Source organism: Oculina patagonica, chromosome 13 (genome assembly GCF_052425735.1).
Source record: "Oculina patagonica isolate OP01 chromosome 13, crgOcupat, whole genome shotgun sequence".
Taxonomy (NCBI): Eukaryota; Metazoa; Cnidaria; class Anthozoa; order Scleractinia; family Oculinidae; genus Oculina; species Oculina patagonica.
Window position 1 is genome coordinate 872,276 of NC_135770.1, and position 25,846 is coordinate 898,121.

At 39.5% G+C, this 25,846-nt stretch overlaps 2 protein-coding genes across 2 annotated transcripts; both read right to left on the reverse strand.

Annotated features, from left to right (window-relative positions):
• Window positions 1-340: 340 nt before the first annotated feature.
• Window positions 341-19,191, reverse strand: LOC144634340 (uncharacterized). The gene is given in 18 exon segments (XM_078493261.1): window positions 341-3,533; window positions 4,067-4,229; window positions 4,648-5,206; window positions 5,208-5,962; window positions 6,506-6,739; window positions 9,173-9,910; window positions 10,185-10,430; window positions 10,910-11,089; window positions 12,017-12,142; window positions 12,603-12,740; window positions 12,884-13,021; window positions 13,598-14,265; window positions 14,897-15,072; window positions 15,454-15,512; window positions 15,767-15,876; window positions 16,197-16,338; window positions 16,739-17,064; window positions 19,117-19,191. Coding segments are annotated over 17 exon segments (6,744 nt in total). The 5' UTR covers window positions 17,042-17,064; window positions 19,117-19,191; the 3' UTR covers window positions 341-1,524.
• An 809-nt stretch (window positions 19,192-20,000) lies between these two features.
• On the reverse strand, window positions 20,001-25,442 carry LOC144635132 (polycystin-1-like protein 2). The gene is made up of 3 exons (XM_078494199.1): window positions 24,184-25,442; window positions 23,609-23,780; window positions 20,001-22,587 (listed from the first exon to the last, which is right to left on the reverse strand). The coding sequence occupies exons 1-3, from the start codon at window positions 25,336-25,338 to the stop codon at window positions 20,909-20,911; spliced, it is 3,006 nt and encodes a 1,001-aa protein (XP_078350325.1). The 5' UTR covers window positions 25,339-25,442; the 3' UTR covers window positions 20,001-20,908.
• Between the last annotated feature and the right edge of the window lie 404 nt (window positions 25,443-25,846).

Below are 25,846 nucleotides of genomic sequence, written 5' to 3' on the forward strand. Positions count from 1 at the left end.
ACTTAATTTGCTCGATTTTAAATTTTCTTTCTTAAATACCCAGCCAATCAAATTATGTGTCCCCAGAGCCATTGTTTCTCTTGCCCCAGACTTCACAGGCTAAGAAGGACAGTCGGCTCTGGGACGAGAATGGCTACAATCGACTTCGTTTGAGTCGTTTGACTAGTTTTCCGACATAATCCTTAGGCAATATTTATGTAATTGAACAACGATAGTAGTGAGTCTACTGAAAGGAATAAATTTAAATTAAAGTAAATTATTGACATGTTAAGGGCGATGCTTGTATGGAGCTACAGCTATGCCATAATGTTCTGGTTAATAGAGACTTGTTAACATTTACATTTATAAATAGGGTTTTAATTAGAGCGTTCTGGCTAGAATAAAGCAATGTTAATTTGTAGTAATACTTTCTTATTGCCTTCGCATTATTTTTCTCTTAACGTCTACCTGTTAAAATGTTACAACAAGAAAGAATGATTACAATTGCAATATACGTAACATTCACACAAATGTGCATAAATAGGACGAAAATAAAATCAAACAGCTCTTCTTGTCTGCGGTTCCGTATGGTCTTCTTGGGCCTTTGAGTCTGCAGATCTTTGCACAGGTCTGCATGACTGCACGTCTGCATGTCTGCACGTCTGCATGTTCGCATGTCTGTATGCATGCATGCTTGCATTTCTGCATGTCTCTGCGTGTCTGCATGTCTCTGCGTGTCTGCATTTCCGCATGTCTGCCTGTCTGCATATCTGCCTGTCTGCATGTCTACATATCTACATGTCTGCATGTCTGCGTGTCTGCGTGTCTTGATATCTGCATGTTTACATGTCTGCGTGTCTTCAATTAAATCTGCAGATCTTCAACCTGCTCCACAAAGTATACACTTCTAGAGGTCTGGAAGTCTGAAGGTCGGTAAAGCATGCGAAAATCTTACTCTAAATGTACAAGGTTTCAAGGTGCCCTCATCGACTCCAGCTCATCAATTCTCGGCTACACTCATGAAATATGAACACCGTCCGTATTTAAGTTTTAACATAAGTTGGCTTGCGCACTACCTGATTATTGTCAACTGTCGTGCACTCTAATCCAGGCCAAGTGTGGTCGCCCCTGAATGATTGTGGATGGAAATTAGACTCTATTCAACTCACGGCAACCATTGGTTTAATGGTTTGTTTGCTGGACTCCGGATGGTATCGGCAAGGTAGCCAGCAGGCGAATGCTGGGAGTATCTCTTCGACGAGCAAGCAACCTATCTGGGGGTTGGGGGGGGGGGGGGGGTGGAGAGAAGAAATACTCACCCACTGCAACGGAAACCATGCAGGCCTGGTGAGCCACTAGGCTCGAACGCAAACTTTAGCTATACCTAGCGTAGTTTTGCTAAATCTCTAGCAAAACTTTAAGTGACTTCAATTAATTTTCGTAGACAGAATTCCCACTGTAAAAGGTACTTTTCCTTAAATATTAATATTAATAATATGGGTAATATTTATAAATGTCAAGTAAGCTACAGTTCGTTACAAGTAGTCACACATAACTTTCGCTTAACACCTCAGTGTGACTATTACGCCTCAGCGTGCGATAGTTAGTTTTTCCTTGGTTCTTCTCAATGCCACGAACGTAGCTCCATGTCTGGTTGTTAGAAACCTCTCGATTATAAGGTTGAATCAAAGAGCGCATGGAACCGGTCCTATAGAATTCCTCGAAACTATCATCACACGACGAGAAAGAAGTGCGGGAATTGTACCACTCTTTGTCTTCCCGTAGACACCTTGTGAAATCCGTCCGAAGGGTTTTCATAATCTTTGCGACATCTGACAACAGGTGTTCTTCTTCGGTTGGCGGAGTCGTGGAAAAGAAGCCCTTGTTCTCAGAATTTTCATTCTCACTGTCTTCGGCGCAGTTGGCGTCCAAAACTTCCTTCCTTGTGCCTTCAGTTTTTCTATCGGTGGAGCTTGCTTGGGTATTCTGGGTTTTCGCTATGCTTTCAAATCCTTTGTGAAGGCTTAAACTTTCATAGCTCGAAAAGTTCGCGCTCTCTGCGTCCAAAACTTCCTTCCCTGTGCCTTCAGTTTTTCTTTCGGTGGAGCTTGCTTGGGTATTCTGGGTTTTTGCTATGCTTCTAAATCCTTCGTGAAGGCTTAAACTTTCATAGCTCGAAAAGCTTTCGCTCTCTGCTAGCTTGGCTCTTTCTTTCTGTGGAGCAACACGATCTTCCTTCGTTTGCTGCAGATCACGTTTTGGAGGCTGTATTGTGTATTTTCTGCGAATAGATCTTCGAAACGAGGATTTTCGAAAAACTCTCTTGACAGAACTACTTTGTGTTTTTTTGATCCTGTTTATTAAACAGCGTTTCATATAAGTGCCAAGTTCCTCTCCAGAATATTCTCTGTCGCTTGCCTCATGGAACGCGGAATCCAATATTGCAATAAAAGTGTTTACGAAAATAATAGTCATACTTAACATGCAAGCCATCAGGAAAACGGGGGCAAACACTTCAGATTCACCACCACCGTTCATCCTTGAAAACTGTATCTTTCCGATTCCGATTGCCATTTTGAGGACAGTTCGGAGGGCGAAGTAAAGTGTTGCGTACTCTTCGTCTGCTGAACCAAACAGAAGCGTCCCGAGCTGTGCAAACGCAAGAGCAAGCATCATAATAATGACAGCGAAAGAGCAAAGATAACGGTACGCTGACTGCAATGTCCATTTCATCACATGTACATGACGATTAATTTGTATGAGTTTCAGACAGTTAATGGTCGTAGTCACGACTGTTATGGACAGAATAACTTCTTGGATGCTCGACCACACAAAAAGATCGTATGCGCTCCAATCACCGAATGGATTATCGCGTATTCGTTGTAGGAACGTTTTCAAGCTATTCTCCTTCACGAAAACCATAAGCACAGCACAAGCGGATGACAAGATTTGCAGCATGGAAACCCAGCTGAAGAAGCTCTTGAAATATGCACGACCCCGCTTGAAACATCTAACAATCTCTATGACCAGTAACACAAGGATGGTAATAAACCAAAGAAGAATGCTCACGCGATAGAATGTCCTTACAGCGGAGCCAGACGAGGGGAAGATGTATTCAGGAGTAACATCGATACTCGTCCTTCTCATGCCACTCGGAAACTTCTCCAGTAGGAGCATGACGTGGCTTAGTAGCAAATTTGCGGGCTCAAAAACTACAAACTCGATTACAACCGCAGCTGAATTCTCATCTATCCAGTTGTTTTCTTCGAGACTGTCCTTCACCATCAATGCAGTAGCAGTGTCGTAGCCAAGCTTAGCGATGTAACCGCCGCCCCCGTAAGGAAGAAAAATTTCGCTCACGCTAAAAGGCTCTTCATATTGCCACGGTTCTGGGCAAAGACCATGATGATCGTGTGAAGTATCAGCGATGGCTGGTTTCCATCCTGGTTCATAATACGGCGTAGTGTCTTTATTTGAATCGGAAAAGTCGGAGACGCATTGATTGAAGTGTGTGCGTAACACCGGTTCTACTTGAAATACTTTGCACGTGGATTCTAAAAATATAACAAAAAAGAAGCAAAACTACAATAAACAAGTGATCTTTCTGTACGATGTTAAGATGAGGGTGACGAAAATGAAGAGCTTATCAAATGGGGATATTGCCTTAACATCAAACGGAAATCGGTCCGGTATGTCAAGTTGTTTTTTTGCACTATTCAAGCCGTCTTTTTCAGGTGTAACAGTTTCTATAACTATATGTTACACTTATTTTGAAGTAACACGAGTTTCAGTAAAGACGGGATTCTTCACTCCACTTCAGCCTAATTAGCGTTAATTAATCCCAAAGTAAGGGTAATATGACATGCACTTGTTGACCCAGTTGCGTTATGATTTCCATGGATTTAGTATTTCGATTAAGTCGCACGGCTAATTGTGGTATTAGTGCGTGTTATTGTCTTTCAATATTTCAGCTATGAACATTGCCATCTGACCATGTTTCGTTTGTGGTGGTGGATTTCAAAAGTCGGAAATAAGGAGCATTCGGTGTGATTTTACAATTTTCATAATATAATGAACAAAACCCAACCTGGTCGGATACGTATTTGTCGAACCCTTGGGAGGCCGACAATGAAGCCGATCCTGCTGCTTATCATCCCAGTCTCGTTGCCCTCAGCTGATCGTCTGCTGTCGTAAATACCAGGAACTAGTTCATCCTCAAACCAGGCCCAGAACGATTTGGCATCATTAACCTGAAGTTCAAAGCATTGTCAATTAACAGGCTTTTAAGTTCTTCAGGTGTATTTTATTATTAAAAAATAGGAACAAATAACCGACACAAAATTCATAAGAAAGCTATCCAAGATTAAAATAGTAAGCCGATCAAAAATACTTCTGCATTGCAATGTGGTGGGGGGACTTAGAATAAACGAACAAGATAAAAAATTAAATAAAAAGGACACGAAAAAGGCTAATAACAAATGAACAAACAAACTACTAACGTGGCAAAAAAAGAGACGGACCAGGGAAGTGCGCATTAAAGCCTCAAGTTAAATTAATTCCTCTAAGACCTTTACTACGCAGAAAAGCCTTAGGTCTTTTTTTATTATTGCAAAAATGATTTATTATTATATAACATTGTGAGAACTAAGATTCGTATCGGTACAACACCTGGTAAAATCCACTGAATGTATCCTTGAGTGATTTTGTTAGCCTATAGATGGACGGTTTGCGATTTGCGTAACATACGGTCATCAGCAGGACGACAAATGCTGCGTAAAGAAGTAAGTCTGATAAGAAGCGCCGCAGTTTTCTCTGTTGTAGTCTTAAGCTTCTTGCTCTTTGTAATTCTTCTGCGGAAGGTTTGTAATTGGTGGCTTGTCCATCTTCCTGAATCACATGCACTAAGTTTGCTTGCTGTGCCATCTGTTTGATTTCGTTGTTTACAGCTGGTTTTCTGTTTATAAAAGATGTGATTGACGTGTTCACAATAATGATGATTGGTCCAGTAAGCAATATGTCTTGGAGCAACGAGACACCGACAGACAGCAACCAGTGATTGGCTATTTCCGCTCCCCATTGCAAGCTGTAAGATACTGCAATGACTGCCGACGAAATTGAAGCCGTCAAGCAGATGAGCCATCCAAAAACAATAAAGCAAGGTGGTAAAAAGCCCTGTGTGTGTTTTTGTTGTGTTGGGGAGATATCGATTTCTTTAGAACTTTCTGGATGACGCGTTTCTTTTGATGTTCCTAAATATCATCACCGTAACTATATTGACAGGAAGCGCGATAAGTCCACTCTGTACACCGATAATAATTTGTGTTAAGCTTAGTTCCAGTGGACCGAGTTGAAAGGAACTTGGATCGTTTGTCTTTTCAAACCGATAGAACATGGCGTTGGTTACCAAAGAAACCAGTATAATTGACAACATGCATGTTAGGCGCTGGCACCGTGTAAATGGGCTCTGTGGCGGTCTGGCAAATATTGAGAGAAATAGATGTTTGTCTGCAAAGCTTGTGACAGCCCGCCATTGAAACAAGTTGCTGAATCTCGTCAACTCCCCTTTCGAGGCGGCTTTGACTTCAACGTCAATCGAACCGTCTTGACTCTCTACAGCAAGCCATCTGTTTGCAACAAAATGCCACTTTTCGTTAGTGGAGACATCCTTCACCACAACTTCATACAGAAACCATGCCGGACTCTTACCACTGTTGTCGTGCCAAATTTTGATCTTATACACCTGCCCTAGATAACGTGGAAGGTCAAAGGTGAAAGTGTTTACACTGCCACGGGTGAAAAGTTTGCTTTCGTTCCAAGGATCCATGAAAAAAATTGTATCACTAATTTCTTCTTCTCCGAAAAGTATAATACCGACTCTAGCTGTGGTGCCATTTTCATACCACATTCCTGTTTGGATAGACACCTCGTATTTACAAGCACATGAGTGTTCTTGTTTCTGAGAGCTCCCCTTGGTGTTTACAACCTGTGAAATAGAACATAGTTCTTAAAAAAATCATTTCAAAATTAAGCGTTTCAAACTTAACAGTTGTTTTCATTTGCACTGACCGCTTATATCTATAGTTGTTTCGGAATTGCTGGGTTTGGGAGGAAATGCAAACTTGATTTAAGTAAATGGCACTAACTGAAATGATGAAAGATCTTATACCTTCGGGATGGTGATGCAATAAAATTGCTATCGTAATGATTGTGACTGTAATCTATGTGCAACTCAACGTCGAGAAAAAGACATAAATACATCTGTGTGTCGACGAATACCTATTATGTTCTAGGCTGAATTGTCTGAACTAATTGTATTGTCTGATATCGACGGAAGATGAACCTGGCTTAGTTGCTTAGAAGAAGTTATCTCAGACGGTAAATTTCGTAACTCTCGTTCCGTAAATTTTAAAGAATCTTAAGTCCCGCTTTCTGATCAACCGATGGAAATAAAAAGTTGGGGGAATTGCATGGGGAGTGACTGGCAAACAGCTCGATTAAGACATTTACACTTCTGGTAAAAACCTACCTTCAATTTGTCTCTGTTGTCCACCCTTCTAGCAAACACAAGACCAACAGCGTAAACCACAAATATAAGGCAAACGGTGAACAGGACAACCATGTTTTCGGGTGGCAGGTGCGTTAGTTCTGTCAAAACTTTATCAAAATCTATTTTGTTCGGAGCCACATAGAAATTACCAGAAAATGTTGACAGGTGATTGGTTAGGCAGTGGACTTTAGTCTCGTTACTCTCAGGAGCAACCTAAACGAGTCAAAAAATAAGCTACAAATTACTTTTATATTTTTTTTATACTATCCCTCAACTGTACATTACCATTTCCAAAAGCTGGGAGGTTGTCAAGTTTAAAAATGGTTATTGATATCTGTATTTTTGTCTGGAATGGCCGCACAGGTTTAAAAATTGGTGATCAACTTAAAATGAAAAATGCCGGGGATCCAATAAGGAAATAGATGAGTTTTCTGATACGTATCAACGAGTGAATAAAAATCGTACAAAGCATTTTCCATGCTGTAATGTGTTTATTTCATAGGTACTGAGATTTTCTTTTCCGTGTAGTACTGAGTAGACAAATTTATTTGCACAAATAAATTACACTGTAAAACCATTCAAGTGCTCAACAACTGAGTAAATCAAACATCTGCAGCACTCAAAATTTTTCAGTAAAGTCAAATGTCTATTAATAAAGGAAGCCATGCCAATAACAAAGTTAAGTCAAGAAGATAAGTCACAATTTATTCATCATCAGAGTCACTATCCAGTTTCAAAGGCCTTAGACGTTTCCATCGCACCGCTTCGGGGCTTGACGGATTTGTAGAAAGCGTCGGAGACTGATTTAAAGTGTTAATGTTGATGGAAAAATTGCCACCTTGAGTAACTGCGCCACTGAATAGGGTCATGGACTGCTGCTTTCCACCATTCTGAGAGTCGGAGGACGGCGTACAAGCTGTTTCAGAAGAGGACGAAGCTGTGGTACCAGCCATCACACTGCTTAGCACTTTTGACGTGTGTATCTGTTGCTTCGTTGAAACGGTGCTGTAATTTTCTTTGCTCTTCAAATTCTTATGGCCAGATAGTTGTGCAATTTGCGTAGGAGGAATGTCGTGTTCACTTAGCGTCTGGATCATTGTCTTTCTGCCGCTGTGATTTCGAAGCCTGTCGTTTTCAATTCCTGCTTTCTGAACCATGGTCTTCATTAAACCATTGAGTTTGTTTTTGCCAACAGCACCGGACTTGAACCAGCCTTTTGTTGCGAGCGAGTCCGTCTTCAAACCGTTGTTTACAGCCAAATAAAAGGGAGCATCATCTTGATTCATTTCCTCAGGTCTCTTCCTGGCAAAAAATTTGCAGACCGCGACAGGATCTCTTTCAGTTCCGTCGGTCGCAAACATTTTCGGCGGTACGGTTCTGACATCGCTGCAGTCTGATCCCGTTCTAGTTTTTGTTTGCCTTTCATTGAACTCCAAGTACTCGACTCCGCTTGCCGTTTTCTGTAGCTTTACATCTCCCCAGCACATATCACGATGTTCTTGGCACCCACGGAGTCCGAAGTGAAGAGTATTGTTTAGCCAGAGCGTGTTTAAAAGTGCCTCGGGACTACACATACCGAGCAAACCCTTCTCGTACAATATTTTCAACTCTTCGCTTGTCAAAGCTACCGACGCTTTGGGTTTATTTCCTTTACCTTGCTTCTTTAGCTGTTTTTGTTTGGACTGAAGAACTTTCCTGGTTTTCTCAAACACCAAGTCGTTGATTATGCTTACAGAATAGCTCTTTTTCTTCAGGTGTCTTTCGAAGCTAGCCACTAAACTTCGAAGAGAAGTCGGTTCGTATTCATTGCCATCTTTGGTGCGGACGGAGATGATGAATTGGCTGATGTATTCATTCAGCTCAACAGCCGGAATATCTTCTATTTTTCTGTCTTCGTTCTTCGTTTTTAAAAATCTTTCAAGCAATCTTACATCTCGTTCAGTTTTTTGAGCGGTGTTTTTGTTTTCTTGTTCTAAAATGAATTCTTCAACTGAGCAAACAGAAGCAAACCTTCCCTCGGCCATTTTTCAAAGCGCACGTTTTTTTGTGTGCAACGGCTGTCGGATGACGTTTCCTTCAGTAGGTTCATTCATCACCAGTGAAATTTCGTCGTTCGCGTTGCTGATTGGACGAACGATATTTTTTCACAGTGAAATTTTGTCGTTCGTGCTCCTGATTGGCTTCGTTTAAAATCAGTACGAATTTTGTTCACCGTGATTTTCGTGGATAAATCTCAGTACCTATGAAATAAATAAGTTATACCAATATCCCTTCTTATAATAGCTCTGTAAATTAATTTCTAATTTCTTGAGGACTGAATTAATTGCAGAAAATGTGTTAATGTTTCCCCAGAGATTTCTATACTAAATGTCAATTTTACAACCCCCATTTCAGTGTGGTGGTCTTGTGGCTAAGGTATCTGATCGGTAAATAGGAGTTCTGAGTTCAAATTGTGAAGCTCATTCTCTCTACGGAGTTGGGAATACCAAATACAAGGCGTCTATACCCCTCTTTTTTTTAAGAACACGATTTTCCGTTTTCTTTAAAATATACATTTCTAGATGACGTTTATATCTAAGGTAAAAGATGTAGGTTGGGTAAAATGTAACGGAGACAGGAAAACTCCCTAAACATTATTTAACTAACCTGACATCCACGAATGGACCATTTTTCTCTCAGTTCGTTCCAGAATACGCAGGTCCCCACCGTAACAAACAGTTTGTATTTTACATCCGTTTTAGAATTGAATATGTGCGGTAGATCTTTTTTCACTGGGAGAGGAGTAGGTGGAGGTGGTTTGACCTTTACACAAGACTGTTTCTTTCTTCTTAATGCCAGCTTATCTAAGTTTCCATCATTCCCTATTATTCCCGTTAAGGAATGTTCAACAATTTCTATTCCAAGAAAATGGCGTCCAACATAACCAGTGACGTTAGGTAGAAGATCAAATTCATATGGGTCACGTGGCGAACAAGTACTATTCCACTCCCTGGTGTTATTTGAACACGAAGGGAGGGCAGTGTTTGGCAAGGTCACATTAAAATCATGCTGTTGAGCTGTTGGTCGTGAGTCGTGCTTGACATAAACACGCAATGAGATGTTCTTTTCAGGCTTAATTCGCACGGTTACAACAGCTTCGTAATATGGAATAAGAAACGAGTGATAACGCATTTCTTTCCTTCTGAGGAACAGACTATCATCTGGCAAATCTTGGTCCGGAGTTTCTTGAAGCTTTCTGGAGAACACTACTCTTATTGGTGTGCTTAGATTAGAAATCTTCATCTTTGTATCGTTGTTATGCCAAAAGGTTATGTCAACAGCCGACACATTTCTTGGGATGATTCCTGGCTCCTGGTAATGAGGGTTCCGTTCAAACCTAATAATCTGAGAAGAAAATAATTCAAATTCAGACCATATTGCAATTGTCCAAATTCTCATTGGATGTGTCCTCTGTTTAGTATTTTCGATATTGAGGAAAGCAGTGTGTGCATAAAACGCTCTGGAATCGCTACAAAACGGCCTAAAACACCACAAAAATAGGCTCACATGACAGAGAACTACATTGGGCCCATTACTTTCGGTAGTTAGTTCAATATTGTTCACTTTGCACATTCTTTGTATCCTGCGTCAGTTTGCTGTCTAGTAGTTATAAAATTACCTGCACTGAGCCAGACTGCAAAAATCTTCTCCATTGTCCCATAAATAACTCCGCTGGAAGGCGAACTTCATCTCCCCTTATGCGAAAGACTTTTTCACCCAAAGGCCGAATCTTTGTTTTTGCCAGTAAGACGGAAATGCCATTCGAGTGAAATCGTACTTCATCTTCATCTGTTGCAGAACGCAGAAACCTTCTTCTCATATCAGTTATGTTGTATATTGTTTTAGTTGCCATTTTTGTTATCTCCTGTGTAAAGAACGATAGAAGCTTTTAAGCCAAACTGTTAATAAAAGCCGAGTATACGTAAAGGCGTTTCCTTAAAAAAAAGTTGGTCAATATGCATCACTCGTAATGCTTTCATTTCATTCTTTAACATGTAACAGAAGCAATTTGCTAGTCTATAGTACAGTGTTATGCTTTTGTCTGCGTCTGACTATTGTTTAATAGACTAAAACAATCTGCTCCAATCCAAGGGAGTGGGGGATCCATATAACTGAACTGAGCATCGTTGCTAGCTCTGGTTTCCGTTGCCGGAAGGGACAAGGAGTATTGCTCCTCCCAACTAGGATGTAAGGGTCTTGCATAAGTACACAAATAACGACCTTGGTCAGGCTCAAACCCGGGCTTCCTCTTGGTCCACAGTCCAAACACATTAACCATTTATAAGGAAACATATTCTATACTAGCTTTATTTGCAACTATTAAAAAGAAGAGTCGACATTTACTTTCGCAGTTTTGGTGTAAAGCATGCTCGAAGAGTGATCCACATCCTCTAAGGCCGCAGAGAGAATCAAGGCAGCTCCTTGTAATAGTATCTTCGTTAGTCTGCTGATGTTAGGGATGTTTCCTGCTTTTTGCTCATTTAAAAACTTCACGGCCATGTTAAGAATGCGAAGAGAATTTCTCTGCAAAAGAATTAAGACTTTAAAACGTAAATGAAGTCGGCACATGTAAACGTGTAGTATAGAAAGTCTTCTCTCTATACATACATTCATTGGTATAAAAAGGCAACTAACACTGCAATGATTATTTGAGTTATACGAGAGCTCCCTTCGAAGTCAATTCCTTTTTTCCTTGACTTATCATCTACCTTATTATAGGAAATTAACGCTTGTGTTAATTAAGGTATTTGAAATTAACGCGACTTAAATTAACGCGAATTGAAGGAAAAATTACTTCCCAATAAAGGAAATTAATGCGAAAGAGGGGGTAACATTTCAAAATGAAGGAAATTAACGCGACAAGCACAAAGGAAAAAAAGACTTGTTGAGACAACAGGAACAAGTTTACTTAAACACAAAGGAAACTAAGCGCCTAGAGCGTTTTTCACAGTTTTAGTGATACCGGCAGATTTCCACCCTGATGAAATAATGTCTTTTCATAAGTGTCAAGACGTCTGGACTGTATCGAGAAATTGGTTCCAAATAATGGAAATTAAGGTCATGGAAATTAGCGTTCCACTTAATAAACGGCGCGGAAATTAACGTTAACAAAAATTAACGCGGCTTAAATTAACGCGGATTTTTGAAATTCGCGTTAATTTCATGAAGCGTTAATTTCCGATAATAAGGTATTTAAAGCTTTGTTAAATCGGCTTAATACCCCAAGATATTTTTAATTCCTCTGTCACTTAGTCAAAATAGTTGCCTTTATAGGGTCGTTTACTTTTCTGTGACTTTCCGTCAACTTTATAATTAATGGGGAATGTTTTAATGTGAACAAAACTTATGGTCCTGTATGTCCAGTATTTAAAAAATAGGTGAATCGTAAACATTCTTGATTATCAGTTCATGTATATCTTTATACCAACGGACTTAATGCATTGGACGTACCTGAATTTCCTGGGTGGTATCTTCTTTAATTATGTTACTGAAAACAACAAACATTGCCATTTCTTTCAACTGCTGAAGGCTGCTAATCTCCATTTTTATCATGTCTCGAATTATGTCACCCTTAATCTATAAGGCAAGATTTAGAAAAATAGTATATCACGTACATGTTAATCAAAACTATAAAAAAGACATATTCTAAAACACATCAACGGTGAATTTCGTTGGCATAGAGTCATCAGTTTAGATTTGATAAGACAACAAGAATTTCAGTCTAGGCTTTTATCCATTTGGGATAATTTTGATATAACTCTTCTTCAGAGCTAGGGCTAGGTCAGAAATGTGTTTTAGATCCGACTGGAATCAGCCAATGATTGAGCTCGTTATATCTAACTTTTTTTTTCAAACTCAGGTTCAAGAGTCTGTTCTACTAATACTTGCAGGACCAGAGCGACCCATTAGCCAGCGCTCTTAAATTTTTCTCTTGTAACCCAAAACAACCTTGTTTTGTGATATGTTATCGGGTTAAGCTTGTTTTTTCTTAGGGTTTGTAGGATGAGCGCCATGTTGTTATTGTAATACAAACTACCTTTCTTCTCGATGTAGTATTAAGCTCAGCCCCGTCTAATAAGGTTTGGAGTCTCCCCAGATAACGTGCAGCCTGCTTATATTGGCCAGAGGCTAGTAGATCTAGAACAGTCGTGATTTGGTTCCTGAGAATGTTTACCTAAAGAAAGAAGAAACATAAAAATAGCCATTATTTAAATTTTCTGTATTATCGTCTTGTTTTGTGATATGTTATCGGGTTAAGCTTGTTTTTTCTTAGGGTTTGCAGGATAAGCGCCATGTTGTTATTGTAATACAAACTACCTTTCTTCTCGATGTAGTATTAAGCTCAGCCCCGTCTAATAAGGTTTGGAGTCTCCCCAGATAAAGTGCAGCCTGCTCATATTGGCCAGAGGCTAGTAGATCTAGAACAGTCGTGATTTGGTTCCTGAGGATGTTTACCTAAAGAAAGAAGAAACATAAAAAATAGTCATTATTTAAATTTTCTGTATTATCGTCTTTTAGAGAATGTATTGATTTTTTTACAACCTTGGAGACTCATCTTTCTAGTTTGCAACCCTGGGAGTACAATGGGCTCAATCTACTGCTCGCTTTTCTAAAAGTTCTATGCTAATAGATTTTTTCAAACCGGTACTATATCTCACCAGCAGGCTTTGAAGGCTTATTATAACGAGTATGTATGCGTGTGGTATTACAACTTAAATTAAAACATGTGCCATTTTGGCAGATCCATGAATTTTTCGAATTTTGACTCTCGATTTAAATGTGGTCCTTTAAAAGTGGTCGAGATAACTAAAATTGTTTAAAAAAATAACACTTTTGCACCAAAAACATTGTCATTTCAAGACAGATCAGAAAGGTAGTTTGAAATGTTGGATGTTTAGGAGTAAGAAATGCGAGAAACCAGGAGAAACGGTGCTTCAAAATGGTGCAGTAACATGTTATCAAGTTGGGTTGATGACTATTATGTGAAATGACGGCCTAGCTTTACTCATGTGATAGAAAATACCAACTTACCTTAACAACAACAACATCATGTAGTGAAGGCATCGACAAATACTTAGCTTCCACTTCTATTCGAACATTGTATTCTTCCATTGGATCGCCACGGCCAGCAGGTACTGTCAATGTCCCGTTGGGAAATCTCCATTCTGAAACAACTAGAATCGCGTCACTCGAATCAAGCATCCTGACAGTATAGCCAATAGCTTGCTTGCCTTTGTATCCACCTTTGCAGAGTAGAGTGAATTTATCCAAAGTGGACATTCCTTGCCTAGATGTCACTTCGCATTTTAATGGCTCCATCGGTACTAATTCAAAGAAGCCAAATTCGTACGTAAGCAAATATGCTCCTGGTTGTTCAGCAATCCTTGCGATGCATCTGATATACTGCAATCCAGGAGGTTGGATAAAACGTTTCCTTAAGCGAAGATGATTTGTCTTCTTTGTTCCATTTTGAATCTTACCAAACTGAAAAATCTGATTGAACAATCCCGTTTCTCTGTCAACAAATGCGATCTCCCAACTGTACAAGATCATCTTCGTGATGCTGCAGTCCGGATCAAGACTTGCTGTCACAGTGAAGGTGTCCCGAAATTTCGAAGTATTGGATGGTACCAGTTGAGCATTGAATGGATCCTTTCCGACAGAAAGGCGAGTGACTGGTGGTTGGCATTTTACATTAGCTGGTAAGGAGATGCAAAATGCCAAATTAGAGCAAAAGAAAGATCTCCCATTTTCTTTTCTTCCCTGTTCAGTTTGGAAACTGGCACGAGCCCCACAAGTTAGGGTTGCTTACCAATTTTTCTTCATTTGAAACAATCTAATAGCCGCACAAAGCTGCAGCCCTAAATTTATAAATTTCTTGAGGAACGCAACGAGGTTGATATTAAATATTCAATAATAAGTCAGGTTCGACTTCGGGGTTGGCTATTTGATTGCCAAAAAACATATAGGGCGAAAAAAATGTACTATACTCCGGATACCTGAAACTATTATGTACCATATATCATCATAACGATATGATCCACGCGCTTAAATATGGAATAATGAAGTAGAACTTGAAATTGTTGAAATGCACAAAATAGGTTGCCACTGTCTCGTTTTTTGGTAATCCATGACCAACGAAGTCCACAAACCCGAAGTCGAACTAAAAAAGGGTTACCTGATTTTTTTATTTTTCTAGCAATGCCAACGTCGCTGTCATGGCCCGATAAAAGTGAGGAAGTAAGGGTAGTGCAATGTTATCGTGAACACCAAAATATGAGTTAGTGGAGAAAAACTTTACAATTTTATATATTATGCACATGTACTCACACGGATGTTGAACGTGCAAAATAGTGTTTCCAAACACGGGAGTGTCTCCTTGATTGGCCAGCGAGTTCTGAAGCTGCCTCAAAATCTCTTGAGTGGTCGATTCTATGCAGTTGATTTCCATCTCAGCGGTTATGCTCGTTTGATCAAGTTGGAGGTCAAATATAAATAAAGGGGGACTGAATAAAATATGAAAACAAATGAAAAAAATAATCACCTTTTACTCATTGTTAGAATGTGGCCACTATGTTATAACGAACTATTCATAAAATAAACGACACTCTCGCGTTGACTGCGGCTTCTTGCTTGCATTGCCTGATGCGCGGAAACTCGAGAAAGTTTTACCAAAATAATCAAAACGTTCTAATAAATGGACAACTCTTGCCTGCAGCCCGGGCTTACATCGACGTCCATTTTTTTTGTCAAGTTTCTCTCCTGCTAGTATCAAGCCTTATCTTATATAAACGCGCCATTTTCTACTTTTTTCCTCACTACTAGTTAACTACATTTAAAGAGGCAGGCCATGTAACGCATATAAAGACAAACAAAAATTGCCAAACCTGAACTGGTGCAGGTCAGCAAAGAGGAAGCCGGGAACATTCTTAAGATACTCTTCAACCTTTAAAAGAGGAATTAAAGATTTGGTCTTTTCCGTTTCACGTTATTATCTTGCTATACATGATCAACCAATCAAAACTTTACAATGTTTAGAATTTTTCCCGGATTATTTTATTACATCTGGTACTTAATAGACGAACAGTGGTTATAAAACTTTTAAAAATATGCATTTAAAAATCAAAGTCAATGGTAAGCTACAAGAGCAAGAGCAAAGAGAAACTAAAGAAAACACCAGAATATATTTTTATTCCATACCTCATTTTCAACCAATTCCTTGCTGATTTTGGTGTTTTCGTCATCAAGATCCATGTAGCTAAGCGCAAAGGTTGTATCGGGAACCTTCAACCACACTTTGAGATAATTAACTAGGACAGAACGAAACGACATTTTTACGTTCGTCATGGAAGAAATTGTCGTGTTTTACAGACTGCACAGTAGTGAGAGGCCAAACAGGACCTGGAACTTAAAATCGGATTAAGATAAAAATATAGCCACTGTGTAAGTATCTTCCTTTCTTTCCCACGGTATTGATCTTTTTAAGAGTGCTTGCCATACTTGAAAAGATCGACTTTTTTGCTATAGTAGGTATGGTTAACGATACGAGGCGATAACAAAACCAACTAGCGCGATTAGCTCGTCGTTCTTTGCCTGTTGAGATATGATAACAATACAAAAATGCCCTTACCTGGTTCGCAGCCATAAAGCTCAAACCTTAAAGCGATGTTGTTATGCCAAAGTGTGGGGACCAGGAGCACTTGTGACGTTTTGACCGGGAATGGAATGGTGTTGAACTTAACAGTTTTGCCATCAATATTACCTATAAATTCCTAAAAAAGAATAAAATTTTCTCATAACTGATAATGTCACCTTACGTTGTATTACCTTGCGAAGCGAAGATGCGGTGAGTTTGTTTTGTCGTGTGAGGCGTTTGTTCTCAATAAAGTTCATTCGTTCTTTTCTTCTTCCCCTTCCTTCCTTCCTTCCTTCCTTCCTTCCTTCCTTCCTTCCTTCCTTCCTTCCTTCCTTCCTTCCTTCCTTCCTTCCTTCCTTCCTTCCTTCCTTCCTTCCTTCCTTCCTTCCTTCCTTCCTTCCTTCCTTCCTTCCTTCCTTCCTTCCTTCCTTCCTTCCTTCCTTCCTTTCTTCCTTAATTCCTTCCTTCCTTCCTTCCTTCGTTGGTTCGTTTGTTCATTTTTTCGTTCAAAAGAGTACATGCTCGGTGATTCTTACCTTAACAGGGGAATTGCCGTCTCTGAAATAGACATAAGCTCCATTATCATCAGAGGCGAACATTCTATAATGTGTCACCCATTCTCCTCCTAAACCCTGGGTCGCGACTCCGGTTATGATCATTTCCTTCGGTAGTTCGACCAATATAAAAGGTGAGGTAGCCTGGCTTAGAGCAGACAAATCGGCACGATATCCCGATGTGGCATTCAGTCTGGCACGATGAGCTCCGAACATTGTCGGATTGTTGTCGTAGCTATTCACAGTGGCAGCTAGGTTACTGTCTGGGATGTCACCATTTTGCATGCCAAGAGGATTGTTGCAGTCGTCTAAATAAAAAAGAACATAGCGCGCATGATCGAAAAAGTGCCAGTAAGGCCATAAGAATTCGACTTTAGCAAATAAAGGCCAGGAGAAATGGAACTTCTCAAAGACGCGAAATGTCGACGTTTCTGTTCCTAACACAAGTTAAAGATGAAAAAAAAAATCAAAACCATACACAAAATACGAGAAAAAGTCTTCTTTAAGATTATGAATGCCTACTGATTTAGTGATCGAAATAATGTTTCTGATAGTTTCTGATAAATCCAGACACACAATGAGCGTCAAAGTCCTGAGACAGTTGGATGAATGATACTAATTTAAAATTCCCTTTCACCAATCTGCTGCCGCCGAACCCCCCCTCCCCCTCATGTGACCAAAGAGGCAGCGCAGAAACACGGGGGGGGTTGAGGGGTGAGGGGAGAGTCGGACCAAAAAGGCGACGCTCAACACTTTTGGCGCTCATTGCAGTTCCAGAAACAACTAGTTGGTTTCAAGGATATATAGGTTCATTTGTTTACTTGAGTTTGTCCTGTTGGGTTTCAATATCTTTTTGAACCAAGTTTGCGTTAACAAGTAGTCAGGTAAGCATTTTGTGGACAACTACTAAAACGTACTTCCTACGTTCCACATCTTTCATTAGTCCAGCTTTAATCCTCTTAAATATCTGATCAATAAAGAAATTTTGAAAATTTAAAATGAATATGTAATTTTCACATAATGCGCATATTAAACAAGAAAGTTAATCAATGTATTGATGGCAGAAGGCCGCATTACCATAATTATTCTCTGTATGATATTCATTCATTCTGCTGATCACATTTATCATCCCAAGCGTCAAAAAAATTTCTTATTTCTTCTTCGTTTCACTTTGCCGGAAAAAATAAAAAAAATGAAAAATTGCCGGAAACATTACGATGGATAAGAGCGGGAGTTTACATGGGTGTTTTGGTTTAGGAGAGAGGGCTATAAAGATGTCATCTACAGCGTCCCCTCGATCTATTACTTTCATCTGAGTAAATTTAGTAACGCAGTTATGAATGGTGTTATGTATGTGTCACGTACAGGTAGTTGCTATTGAAACTGTAAGCAGTCTCAGATGTTTGGGCTATTCTGGCGTTATACTGATCCGATCAACTTATCGCTTGAAATTCTATGCTTTACTGTGCAGAAAAATTATTGACTTTAATTTCAGCTATAATAATAGCAACTACAAAAAAGGCCCCTTAATTCTTTCCCCTCTAAGTAACTCCACTCCTTTTCACCCACCCTCCCTGGATCTCCCTATATTTTTTATCAAACTCCCCCAGTCTCTGTTTACGCCCTCTCTTAACTTGCGAGATGACAAGATCCTTGCGTAATAAATTATAACCAGGGAATCGATTATTTAGAAATACTGTTATTATTTCATTTCTATGTTTTTGTGAGGAAATGCTTTAAAAAAATAAACAACAAACATATTCTGCTGATGTTATTCATTGCTCGTAAGTCTTCCGACGGAATCTTCTGCCTATTATAAACATGGTGGCAGAATTGATAAATATATATTTTTGTCGAGGAAAAGCTAGGAAACCACCAATCTCCGGGTTTTGTTTTCATGAAAAAGTGCATTAACCCTATCAAAAATCCATTTTTGATACAGTATATAAGGAAAATATTTTCTTGACTTGATCGTTCTGTTTCTGTTAACTAAAGAAGTGTAAAGAATATTAATTAATGACATGGACGCGTGTGATCTTTAATAATAATAAAGAAAAGACAAAATTCCGTCATTTCTTATCTAGAATCGCTTTTGCGAAATTAACGTCAACATGCTTTCCGCCAACTGAGGTTAAGTCACTTCAAGCCACCATAGGAGACTTACGAGAGATACGGAAAAATCCGTACCATTGAACAACATCGAGATAATTCTGTTCGTTTCGTTGTGACTATTAGCGTCATTTTTGCTGTCATTATTAACCCGCTGGTTCACGTTCAGAATATTTTATCTCAGTTAACACCATACACTTTAACAATAATACTTTTGCAAGTAAAACAAAGAAGAGCAAAAGTATACTTACCAAATTCTCCCTGCGCCAACTGGAACAGAGTAAGCACCGCCAAAAGAAGAAACAAGCACTCGTCTGACCTCTTTCTTCCATTTTCATAAAGCAGTTTTTAATTCATCACTAAAGCGAGTGATTCTGAAACGCATTGTAAATTATTCATAGCAAACAACACATTAAGCATTCGCCCATCATCATGTTATACTTCGAAGTCACTTTTAATTGCATTTTTTTTGGTATTTTGATGCCAAAGGGGTATGTTTGTTAGTTTAGTCAAACATAAGTAAAAGTTTGATTTTTCGGAATGATTAAGTACCAAACAAAAAATGAATTTTTCAACTGCTTGCTCATGATGTCTTTTACTTGTCAGCGAGTCACAATTTCCATTTCAAACTTAATTTTATATTTAAGAGGGTGGTATTCCTGACCAATGCTAAATATTACCAATTACAGTAAAACAAGAAAAGATAAGTAAAGTTACGTTTTTGTATTTTGAGCGCCATTAAAGCAGCTCTGAACAGTTGGTTGGAATACAAAAAATAGAAAACGTCTCGCTCGAATATCCTGGCCGAGCGTCTACATAAACGAAACATTTATTTTACAAAATGTTTGGATATAGTTTTTAGTAATAAGTAGAGATTAATTAACACCTTCAGTGGTAAAGAAAGATAATTGTTTTTTGACAAAAATGAACGAAAACACCTGCATTCAGTATGATTTATTGGAGGTAAGAGCTCAAATAAAGGCCTCGAGGCTTTGTCGGAAACTAAAAAACATCAAAAAATTGAAAACGATCCAGTAATATATTGGTTCAGCGCATTATTAATGCATAGAAAATGATCTTTATTCAAACTAACAGAATAATTAAAGTTCATTTGTTTTAAAATGGTGTCATTTTCACTGAGCATCTGAGTGGTTTTGTTAACCATAAGAAACTCAAGCTTATCTAAAGTAGTTAATCCTTATACCAATATCTTGTCTAGAATACCAGTGTCAAGAATAAACCAGTGGGGATTTTTTGCCACTTTTTTGATAACGTATCGATATCTAAGCAACTTTATTCTAGATCGCCTGTGAATTTCGCAAGTGAGGTTGCCATCAGACAAAAAGCGTATTGATCATCGTGGTGTTAAACGGATCGTAGGGAATCTATCGGAGTGCTACCTTTGTTTCATCAGACCCGAACATTATCATGTTGTCCAATCAACATAAGGAACGACATAGTGACCCGAAGATACTAATCGAATCCGCGAATCGAACCGACACGAAAATTTTCCGATTCTTGTTCATACGGTCTATAGACTGACTCAATCGAACTCAATCGAAACTGGGTTCGGTTCGAACACCGTCCGCGATCACACACTACAATAAAAATAAACAGTATCGTAAAATGAGAATTTAGTATTGTCCACCGTACTTGATCATACATGCTAAGACTAACTGTTGAAATGTCTGGTACATTTTGCGTTATCATCTTTGCTGTCATTTGGGGTTCGAAAATTGAACGCAATCGAACACACACACAGTCTCCACATTCGACTGTGTTCGATAACCAAACCTAATGGCACCCAATTGGATCCAATTTTAGTTTGATTAACGAACATATTAATTAAGTAGCGTCGGGAAATGACTACAAGCGTCGTTGCTGTAATGATTGGAATTCTCAGTTAAAATTAATTTTTTTTTTATTTACAAAAATAATATAGTAACCTTTGAGATATGTTTGTTCTCTAGCTTCCTTTAAAAATGTCATCATCTGATATCATGGACATCATACATCTGTTTAGTCAAATGAATTGATAACTAGCTAAACAGAAGTTTGAGATAAATTATCTGCTGACAAACGGTCTAAGGGGAAACTATCATCAAAGTCTAAAGAAGACGCAGTTGAGGAATTATAAAAGTTTCCTTCAAGAAAACTGCCGCAATCACTGTTTAACTCTAGTTCAGAGCCGGAGCGGCTTTCTTCTAGATCTGTATTTTGGTCTGTATTGGTGTCTTCTTCAATTGTTTCATCAGAAAGTCTCCTCAGACGGGACTGCACTTTGGACAGCAATTCTTCTGCATGAGACAATTTTGAATATACGATCTCGTCCAGGCTATCTATGGATGCCAGTCTGGGAACGTAATTCTCAAACTTAGGAGAGCGGGTTTTGTGGTACCCGTTGACTTGGTATTTACGACTATGTCTTCTATTACATAAGCTTTGTCGTACGAATACATAAAAGCTGTAGCATGACCGAATTGAAGATTTCACGCAAGACCATAAGTACTGAACTAATTCAGCATAGTCAATGTCATCTGCATCTTTTGTCGTTTCTTCTCTCGACGATGTGTAAGACTCGTTCAAAATGGCGATAAACGTATTAACCAAGATCGCCATTGCAGTTATTAAATAGACGAAGAGAAATAAGGGCCCCAGAAAAGTACCAGAGGCAAATTTAAGTTGATAATACGACGACTTGCCTCCAATGACCAGCTGAAGCAAAGTACGAACTGCTTGAGGTAAAGTGGAATACTTGAGCACCGAAGAACCAAAAAACAGCATCGCAAACGAGGCAAATGCCATTATGACGACAAAGAATACTATTGCAAATGACGTAAGGGGTGTCAGGGAATCCCTAAGAGTCCTTCTCATTTGATAAATGTGTGGATTGAATCGAATAAGTCGCAAGGATTTAATGGTGACAACAAACATGACCACGGAAAGCAGGTAGTCTTCAATCTCGGACCAGAACAGAATTTTGTCCGCGCTCCAGTTGTCAAATGGATTGGCACGAACGTTTCGCACGTAATTGCGCGCGCATTCCTCTTTATAAACCATTATTCCAATTCCAGAAGCAGCGAATAAAATCAGCACTATGTCAATCCAACTCCAAAACCGCTTGAAGTACGTGCGACCTCCACGGAAAGCTTTCACGATCTCCACGATTGCAAATCCTAGAATGACAAGCATGAGCAGCATCTGACAAACCTGATAAAATGACCGGTAGCTATTGGACCCATGGGGTAAATAGACAGTAACCGTTTTCACGACCCTATTTGTTATGACGCCTCCCGTTGGAAATCTCTGGTACAAATATCTCATAAAGCTATAGAAGGATGTCGAGGGCTCAAACAATGTACATTCAATAATTACTGCGGCCGTTTTGTCATCGATCCAGTGGTTCTCTTTTAAGCTTTTCATGACATCTAATGCTGACTCCGAGTTGTAACCAAGATTTGCCACATACCCTCCGCCACCATATGCAGTCATTGTGCCTTGGACTGGCACTGTTTTGAGCGCACCTGCAGTTACGTATTGCCATGGTTTAGGACACAGCGCGTCTATTTCAGCGGTGTTACTAATGAAAGAAGTAATATTCGTGACTGGTATCCAACCCGGTTTGAAAAAAGGTGTGGTGTCTTCGTTGTTTTCACCGTAGAAAGGCAAACAACGTGGAAAGACAAGTCCTTCAGTGCTGCTTTGTGAATCACACTGTACCTCTGTCAAGACAAGAAGTTAAGCATTTTTTATTAAATCGTATTAACTCAAGTTATTTTCATCATTTCCTGACATAACATCAATGACACATTCGGTTACACGTTTCAGTGGTAAAATTTTGGAAAAGGCTTGACCGCAGAATCATTTATCGTTGAGAGAACACTACCAGTGATTTGGTCAGGAGAAAGCTTGAATTTGGTCTCAAATATGTTTTTATTGAAGTTTATAATAAATGAAATATGCGTTAAGTCCAACAGTTTCGTCCTCTTTGGGACTCGTCAGCACTGCGTAAGGCATGGTGGTAATGGGAGAAAAGTTCTTATTTCTCCCACCACAGTGATCCAACACTTGTGGTACACAAGGTGGATCTCTGGAGACGAGCGCACCAACAGTCTTAGTCCCAAAAAGGACAAAACAACTGTCCACTGCTAGGCTGGTGTGTTACCTCATTCTGGTGATGAGCAAAGTGCACATACCTGAGCGTAATAAGTCCAGTTCACTTATAAACATAATTATATTATGTGTCTCAGGGTTACAATATATACATGTATATGTGCATGTGTGGGAGGCGCGGTGGCCTAATGGTTAGCGCGCTCGACTCCGAGTCGAACGGCCCGGGTTCGAGGCCGGCCGGGGCGCTGCGTTGTGTCTTGGGCAAGACACTTTACTCTCACAGTGCCCTCTCCAACCAGGTGTATAAATGGGTACGGGAATTTACTGCTGGGGGGTAACCCTGCGATGGACTAGCATCCCATCTAGGGGGGAGTAGCAATACTCCTAGTCGCTTAATGCTACGGAAACCGGGATAAGCTCCGGCTGTATGAGCCTCATGGCTCGGACACAGACTTTACCTTTTACCTTTTATATGTGCATGTACATGCAAGTGCTAGCTACTTGAGGTACGTTTTGAAGAAGCTAAGTTTGGTGACCGGATACCGATCTTAAAGAAATACCTTGCTCAGTTGGAATCACATGAACACTGAAAAAAAAATGACGATTATTATTATTATTATCTAATCTTACCTGGACGTATACGTACTTGTCGTAGTCTTGGCATTCCAACCAGGAAATTTTCTCTGTTGCTGATGAAACCTTCGTCATAATTAAATGGTTTACCATTATACCATCTTGTGTTGAACAATCCAGAAACAAACGATTTTCTCATCCAGTTCCATAACGACGGGGTATCATTTACCTACAACAAGGTAATCACGCTTTAAAAATTTAAAAATGTTATTTACAAGGAGTACTAGTACTGGTAACATCAGATGGATTTAATGTTACTATGAACCTCCGAAAATAGGACTGCATTTCTCTAGCGTCAGAGGTAGAAGTGGAGAAGTAAGGGCGGACTGATACTTATCTTTAAATTAAAGCCATGGTCAAGGTACAAGTGTTGCATGTACGATGCACCTGGTTGCAGAGTGATTCCTACAGCTGTGGTGTGAATTAAATCAGAGAACATTTCAAGGCTGACCCTTCGCTTTTTTCTTGGTATGAAAAATAGTGTCGAAGTTTTACTTTGTTATAAGGTTATACTCTGAATGACAATAAAAGAATAAAGAATGTAGATAGAAATTTATGACAGCTCGACCCACCTTCGCAAAGTCTTTGAAGATAGCCTGGACCGACTCGGTGAGCCTGTACCGTATACAATCTCGATTCCCGTAGCACACAACCATGAAGAGAAAGACGAATATGGCAAAGAAAAAAATCTCAACAATTGCACGAAAGGCCTTTACTTCTTTCTTGCGTAGATGGCGTGCATTTTCCACCTCTTCCATTTCAAGAATTCTTGCTTCCTTTTTACCATCTCCTGTGCGTGAGGGGAGTGTGGGTAGATATTGTGATCTATGCACCTCGTCAGGGTCTAGTGGTTTCCTAATGATTATCGACAGCAAGCAAACGATAAACAGCACTTTGACAGGCTGAATTAGAAAAACGTCTTCAAAGAATGAAAACGTCATGGACACAAGCCACTGATTTGAGATCTCAGCGCCCCAAGTTAAGCTGTAAAATACGGTAAACACAGCACTTGCTAGTATCGTACAGATACAAAGACTCCAGCCAATGTAGATAAAGAAATGCGGGAGACTCCCTGAAGAAGCTGTTTGATCTCCACTTTGTTTGGCGTTCCTGAATATGGTTACAATCAGAAAATTAACCGGTATAGCAACGAGACCACTCTGAATACCTATCTTGATTTCTGTCCAACTTAATATTAGCGGCCCAATGTGAAAAGTGTCTGTAGCTTTGGCGCCAAAGCGATAAAACATGGCGCCCGTTACCATGGCACAGAATATAACTGACAAGCAACAGGAAAGTCTTTGACATCGCGTAAATTGATTGTGCGGAGGCTTGGTAAACAGAGAAATCCAGAGATGCGAATCTCCAACAGCTTTTTGCGTCCGCGATTGAAGGACATTTTTAAACTCCAAGAGGTCATCCTTTGACGCAGCTTTTAACTCGAGCTCTATCATTCCGAGGCCTTTTTCAACAGCAAGCCATCGATTTGCAATAAAATGCCACTTTTCTCTTGTCTGGAGATTCTCTACGACAATTTCAAGAAGAAACCATGAAGGACTGGCTCCAGAATTGTCATGCCACACATTTAATTTAAAAAGGGAACCTAACGATTTTGGAAGAGACAGAGTAAAGGTGTTCACACTGCCTCTAGCAAAGAATATTCTTTGTAGCTGTTGACATGCAAAGACTATTGGCTTTGAGACGCCTTCTTCTCCATATAGTATCATGCCTACATTTGCGGTGGTGCCAGAGTTTCTCCAAGTGCCAGTTTGTATGGAAAGTGAGTAAGTGTGCGCCCCATTCTGTGGCTCCGAGAGGTGAACTTCCGCAACAACCTACAAATAAAAGAAATTCAACGTCTGCGATTTAAAAAAAAAAACATTATTGGGCATATACGAACGTCTATGAAAGCTTCACTCAACAAACATGAACAAAACTAGATAATACACAATCGAGCGTACGGAAAGAATGTAGGATGGGTTGGGGTGTGAGAATTTTTTGGATGGCATTTGAAATTAAGATCGTTGTCTTTTTTAAGTTAATAACTAGCGATTTATTTTTTAATTCTTAGTTTGTATGGTGAGATATATAGATCCATTTTGGCTTCAGTCATAGGTTGGAGCCTTAAAGGGGCAACGGAATTCAATTTGTCTTTTTAAAATTAAAATTTGGATCAGGTGTTCATCGTCTGAGGTCTGAGGGCTATTACTTATTCACAGTCATAATTTATTCGAG